The following is a 6,981-nucleotide window of genomic DNA, read 5'->3' on the forward strand; positions in this document are numbered from 1 at the left end:
ATTGAACAACTAGCAGGGAATCTTCGTGATTGGGAGAGCTGGCTCTGTCTGATCCTTTGCACCCGAAATGCCAACAGTGTCGGCCAATGTGCCAACAAATTACCACCTCGAATTGTGTCATCTCATGGTTCTAAAAACGCAGAACAATTTTCCGTTTTATATTTTGAGGCACGCCTGTCCCCAACTTTGACTTCACTCATAAAAAACAAAAAGGAATCTGCGAGATAAAACCAATAGCATATAAAGTCCCACATCTCCTGGTAAGAGAATATAGATCTTCCACTTAATGTATTGTTAGCTTTATTAGAAAAAAAATCATCATATTTTAACAACAAATTTTAAGAAGTTTTTCTAACCACTATTATTTTGTTTTAAAAAAAATATTTGAAAAGAATATCATAAACCGTTACATCTGCATTGTCAAAAAGTTATTAGAAAAACATTTTTCTAAGAAAAAAATAACAAAGTGTTTCATGGAGAAATCTGATTTTCATCTTACATGTAATCATATTTTTAACTTTTAATTTATAAAAAACAATTAGTGACGTATTGTCTTTATATTAATTAATTGATAATGTTATTTTATGTTTCTCTTAATAAATTAATATTATCTTTGTAAGCATTATTAACTAGTTGAAAGAATAAAAATTTCGTCAATTAATTATATTATCTCTTACTTTGCTAATGCTCTTCATTACACCTATATCAATATAAGAAACTACATTTGATAAAGTTGAAAATATAGATAATATTTTATTAGTTTGTAGTATAGTGGAAAAAAAATAGAATAAATTAAATTAACTCAAGGTGAGATCTACTACCTTCTTTATTTAATATTTTATTTATATAAAATTTATTTTTTATGCAAAATATTTAAGCTCCGTAAATTACATAAGCAGATTTTTTTAGTTTATTACACATCTATATTTTCGAATATTTCATCTGTTTACATATATTTCATAGTTAATTAGTAATTAGTAAGGTGGGTTACAATTTTAAAGTTTCTACTCTATCCTCTTCAGGTTAAGGGTGTCTTTGTAGTTTTTAGTTTCTCTCATTTCAAAACTCTCCAATTTAATATAATGCATCAAGTTTGTTTGTTTTCTTTTTCAAATTTCCTCTTTTATTTTTCGTGTTCTACTATTTTAATTTTTATTTTTGTTGTCATCTCTATGTAGAAACATAACTCATTTGTCCTTATTCGTATACATTCAATTATCGTTTGTATTGTTTTTTATTATTTGTTGATAAATTATCACTACAAAAAATCATTAAATAACAAATAATTTTAAAGATAAAAAATATTTAACCATCATACTAACTAATTTAGATATGATAATATAAATTAAAAGTAAGTGATATTTAAATAAAATATTATAATTAATTTGTAAATTAAAATATAAATTGGTCTTCAATGTTATTTATCAAAATTTTAGTTACTAAAAGCATAAAAGCATAATCCTTTAAGTTATAACAATGAAGGCCATGAATATAGGAGCATAAAAAGATAAACCAAAAGCATAAGAAAAAATATAAAATATAAAAAATAAAGAGGATAAAACATTTTTTTAATCTATCAAACTAATCACATCATTCATTAAATTTTACAAAATTTCCTTTCATTTTCCTTTACTTTTTACTAACTTTTCCTTAATTCAAACAACCACTTTTATTTATTTTTCCTCTCAAATTCACTCTCCCAAATTCATCTTTATAAAACAATCACAGCTACAAATCATGCTACAAGCAAATATAGGTTTCAGTTGAACATAGTTGTGGGAAAGGAAGTAGATCACAATGTGTAGATGAATGGTGACATTTTGTATTCTACGTTCTGTTTTTCCTATTTCCCAGACATTAGATTTGCTAGAGCTGGATTTTCAATGATGGAAGCAATATCCCAATCCTCACTATTTGAAGTAAGTGCTGTGAGAGTAACCACAACAGAACTCATATTTGGACGTTGTTGTGGATCGCTCTCTGTGCATGCTTTGGCAAGTAGTGCCATCTGCAAGAACGAAAATGGCCTAAGTTTCTTAAATCAGAAACACAATAAGTGTTTATGCTTTGTGATAACTCATACCTTGCAAACTGAATCGATTGGGTAGTTATCTCCTAACCTAGGATCCACCAGTTTCTTAAGACCTTCTGTGGGATCTTGCTGATCAAAAGCTGCATCAAACTGCCATATATAACACTGACAGATTAAACACAAGAAAGGGAAAATGCAGTTCTTAATTGTTTATGTAAGACTACTAGGTTGTCATTGAAAAGTGGTGTGAAGAATCACCAAAGACACAAGGCCCTTTAATTGAGCACCATGTACACCACCCGTGATCAATGCTTCTTTTGCAGAAATTAGTTCATAAAGAACAACACCAAAAGCATAGACATCGATTTTGGGCGAAACGTTGCCATATGCGTACTCCGGTGGCATGTAACCAAATGTGCCCTTCAAGTTAGCTGTGAGAAGGGATGAACTTCCAACATCAATCAACTTGGTTAAACCAAAGTCTGCAACCTGCAATAAAAGTAATATAGGATCTCTCACAAAAATCCCAAGTAGAAAAGTAGAAATAAGATCCCCAAAGTTATTGAACAAGATTGTACCTTAGCACATAACTTTCTGTCTATCAAAATGTTTTCTGACTTTATGTCGCGATGGATATATACAGGCACAGTATGCTCATGAATGTACTGCAGACCTCTGGCAGAATCCAGAGCAATTTGAACTCGGGCAGACCATGGCAAAGGATCAAATTCTGGAAACAAACTTGACTTCATCGTTAACTTACAAAGGAATTAAACTAAACAATCAAACAAATGCACTAATACTGAGAATGTTTTTAATGTGCTCATATAACCTGATCTACGTAGATGTTGTCCTAAGTTGCCATTCTCAATGTATTCATAAACAAGGAAAAGGGAGCTCTCAATACAATATCCAATCAAACGCACCTACATGGTTATCAATAGAAAGATATTTAGGTTTTAAAGCGGCAATCCTCTTTATTTAACTGGAACATAAAAGGAAAAACGAAAAAAAAAAAAAACATGCTCCAAGTTTCAAATAATACCAGGTTCAAGTGATGAACACGTGTCAATACTTTCAGTTCAGCTAGAAATTCTCTTGTTGCTTGCATGTCCATCTTTTTAACTGCAGCTTTCTGTGTAATTAGAGAGGACTTCTTTATAACTATAGGAGACATGAATGTTATAATGGGAAACTTGGGAAAGAAAGAAATATGAACAATTGCATATTTGATCCTAGTAGCATTGTGATATATGCAATTATGCTTCAGAGAGAATAACACCACATATTAATTGAAAACCATGTGAAAACATGATAACTAGAAGAATATGCAACTTTTATTTCAAATACATGAGATCGAAAGTAAAAATTGACAATAGACATTACAAACCTCTCCATTAAGCTCTGCGTAATAGACTTCCCCAAAACCACCTTGACCAATTTTGTTAGCCAGACTGAAGTTATTTGTAGCATTGGCTAGTTCTTCATATGAAAACTCTGCTGAATTGTCCACCCTAATGGTGTTGGTACCAACTTCTGCATCGGGAACACCAGAGGCTTCATCTGAAAGCGGGACGATAAACAGAAGTTATTACTATACCCTATCATCAACTATATTTTCATTTTCTATGTGTGCTGCTCCTCTATTCCATGATAAAAAGCAGAGGAAAAATCAGATCACCAAACTAGTTTTACACAGCCAACAAAAACTATACCGACACCAGCTAATATTCTGAAATTGTGAGATCCCCTGTTAGATTTAAATGAAAGAGAAGGAAGAAATAGAGGAAATAAAAGTAGAAGAAAATATACCATTCATAACTCTGGCCGAGTTCATCATGAATTCATCTGTGAGCAAATTCCTCTTCCATACCTTCTTTCTTCGGTAATATGTAACATACCCACAGAATGCCAATAGCAGAAGTGCCGTTACTACTCCAGCAGATATTCCAGCGATAACTCTTAGCGCAAGGCCTGCTTTTGTAGAAATAATACATGAGAAGAAAGTAGGTTTACGTTGTACTTTGAGAATATCCTAACTTTGTGTCTGATATTAAAATCAAACACAAACGAAATCGTTCATCAAATAAAACAACTTTTTGGGGGAGTGAGAAGGTCCAACCTCCAGTGCTGAAAAGGTAATGAAAATACAGCCATTAAGATCAGCAGGTTATAAAGATTGAAAAATTAGTCAATTTCATCTGTAAATAGCGTGGAAATAAGGTAAAAGAATCACCTTTGATGAAGGGGCACATAGCCACCATTTTGGTCTGAAAGTAAAGGAACAAGAATATGTCAGGCATGTGTCAAAGTTAACAGTACCTAGGAAATATGTTGAAAGATACAACCATAGATATAAGCATGCAGCTCAAAAATTAAGTGTACTCTTAAATGCGTAATTCTTATAATGTAAACATATCGAATATAATCAGAAATTTGTTAGCATTTTGTGTATGTTACATACATGTTTTTCAATGGCTAAGAATGAAATCATCATCAATAGTGCCAATGTGGTAGTGACATAACTATAAATCTATCAGTATCACAGAACACTGGAAAAGTGACTAAAAAGGAATGTAAATTCCCTTCGTTTATGATATAATGAGAGCAAACCTTTCAAACTAGGTCAACAATGATTTTCTAGCTTAGACAGACCTTGGTACAACATATGCAAATTTCAATTCAGATTATTTCATTAGATGATGAAGATGCAACAAATTCAAAATCCCATTGAACATCCGGTGACTAATGCTTTTGAGATGTTTTGCTCAAAAGCAAAATCTCTGGAAGCAAACTAATAATCTGTTTGGTTACAAGTTATAAACATGATTTTTCACTTCAAGACAGAAGCCATCAGTTGTAGCTTTTGCATCATTTACCCATTTAACATGATTTGCTCTCTGGTGAACATATTTTCAAACACAGGATAAGCAATTCGGAGGCTCAACTTTAAGATCAAAAGGCCAAGAAGAGTTCTAGAATAGCTATAGAGGAAGTTCTACCAAAAAAATCATTTTTTTTTACATAAAAAGGATAAATAAAGAGTACCCTTCAATCCATATGAAAAATGAAACACGTCCAAAAACTCATGAACTTAAATCAGAAGGAGAAAGCATGGTAGCAAAGCAAGAATGTACCTTTCCCTGGAATATAAACCAAACCACTCCCTTGGCTAAAATTTACACCCGGGTTGTACTTAAGCAGCAAGTCACTCTCTATCCCAGTCTCGTTGGCAATGGACTGCAAAGAATCCTCAGGTCTAAGAGGGTATGTGATGAACAAACCATAATCCTTGGAAATGTCACTATTCCCACAGGAACAGTTAACGAAGACATCAAGAGTCCCAGTATCAGGAAGATCAGTTGGTGAATATGAGTTGAAGCTCTGCAACAACTGAACAGTGGTCAAATCGGAATAATTCTGAGTGGCAATGGACATGTAAGTGTCACCTGATACAACGTCATATTTGAATATATGACCTAGAAAACCTCCAATGCAATCGCAAGGGAATGGAACGTTCACCCTGGTAAAGGCTTGCACCTGGTCTTTGTTTTTTATGGTTTCACTGTTGTAGGGGAGAATATCTTCAGGTTTTGAAACAACCTCAGATTTCATAAGCTTTGATACATATGTCAAGTCACCTCCTGTTAGATTGTAGGAAGCTAGAGCTAAATCACAATCCCTCTTACACTCGGATTCTGCACTATGCACCATAGAAGCCCATAACATGAAGAAAACTGATAATCTGAATCTGTTCTCCATTGGGTGGTAGAATTTACAGACTTTGTGAAGCCTATCCAACACAGATCAATAATCTGGGCGTGTTGAACACCCCAAATTGGTGTTGGAATATTAATCTGAAACGCTGTTTGAAACGTTGTACTCTTTTACTAAAGTCTTCAGTAGTCTTTTGCCTAACTTTTTGAACACGTTCGATTTAAGGATGTTTGATGCGTTTGAAGGTATACGTAACGAGTATTGTACAAATTGAATACGTTTTGATATTTATTATAATTGTTTAATAATCTACTTTTAACTTTATACATGTTACCATGTGGGTTTTAAGCCTAATTCAATCCCACAAAATCGGTTTGTAAAGTGAGATTTGTACTTCATTTATATATTATTATTTGACCTTATCTCTAATCGACGTGGGACTTCAAGACAAATTTCATATTTCAGAGTCGTGTTCATATTAATGACTAATATAATCAAAATACTCCATTTATTCTATTATTTATACTTTCACAAGTACGTTCATCTCGTCCATTCATGATTTCAAATTCATGCAATTAATTTTGTGATTCATATATTGTCTTTCAAACACAGTAGATACGCTCGTCAATTTCAAAACTAATCTAGTTAATTTTGCTCGCACGTAAATTTTTCTTAAACTTGTTTTTCTAGATGTTTTCAAAAATATATATTTTTTTAAATTGTTTTACAAAAAAGTACTTTTTTAAAATTCGTTTAAAAATATATTATTTTTGTGGGCTATAAAAGAGCATTCATATATAAAAATACTAAATAAATCAATGGGATTCGAATTTTATTAAATATAGATGGATGGATTGAATTTTTTTATCAAACAATTTTTAAAAAAAAATAGTATAATGTATTATAATTCGAAATAAAATTGATTTATCTCGTTCAATTTTTCTAACAAGGTGTGTTGTAGTTGGCATTGCCCACACGACAAGCTCACTATGACTATTGACTTCAACCCTTCACACTAACTCTTCATTAATTCTGCTTCTTTTTCTCATCTACACTACACTACTACCCGTAAATATCTTGGGCCAAAAAGATGATCAAATTAATTTATGTTCCAAGTTATATAATAATTTTAAATATAAATTAATTCATTTTAATAACCTTAATCCACACTCATACTAACCTCAACCCTAATCAATCAACGAAGTTTGCATGGCTTTCTTAAATATATTTTT

General features: G+C 31.9%; 1 protein-coding gene across 1 annotated transcript; it reads right to left on the bottom strand.

Moving 5' to 3' along the window:
* Positions 1 to 1,644: 1,644 nt before the first annotated feature.
* On the bottom strand, positions 1,645 to 5,950 carry LOC108337303 (lysM domain receptor-like kinase 3). The gene is made up of 10 exons (XM_052880970.1): positions 5,170 to 5,950; positions 4,269 to 4,302; positions 3,845 to 4,014; positions 3,423 to 3,595; positions 3,078 to 3,167; positions 2,865 to 2,958; positions 2,611 to 2,762; positions 2,291 to 2,521; positions 2,084 to 2,182; positions 1,645 to 2,008 (listed from the first exon to the last, which is right to left on the bottom strand). Exons 1-10 carry the CDS (start codon positions 5,792 to 5,794, stop codon positions 1,844 to 1,846), a joined length of 1,833 nt encoding a protein of 610 aa, XP_052736930.1. The 5' UTR covers positions 5,795 to 5,950; the 3' UTR covers positions 1,645 to 1,843.
* Positions 5,951 to 6,981: the final 1,031 nt, after the last annotated feature.

The sequence above is a fragment of the Vigna angularis genome, chromosome 7 (genome assembly GCF_016808095.1).
Source record: "Vigna angularis cultivar LongXiaoDou No.4 chromosome 7, ASM1680809v1, whole genome shotgun sequence".
NCBI lineage: Eukaryota > Viridiplantae > Streptophyta > Magnoliopsida > Fabales > Fabaceae > Vigna > Vigna angularis.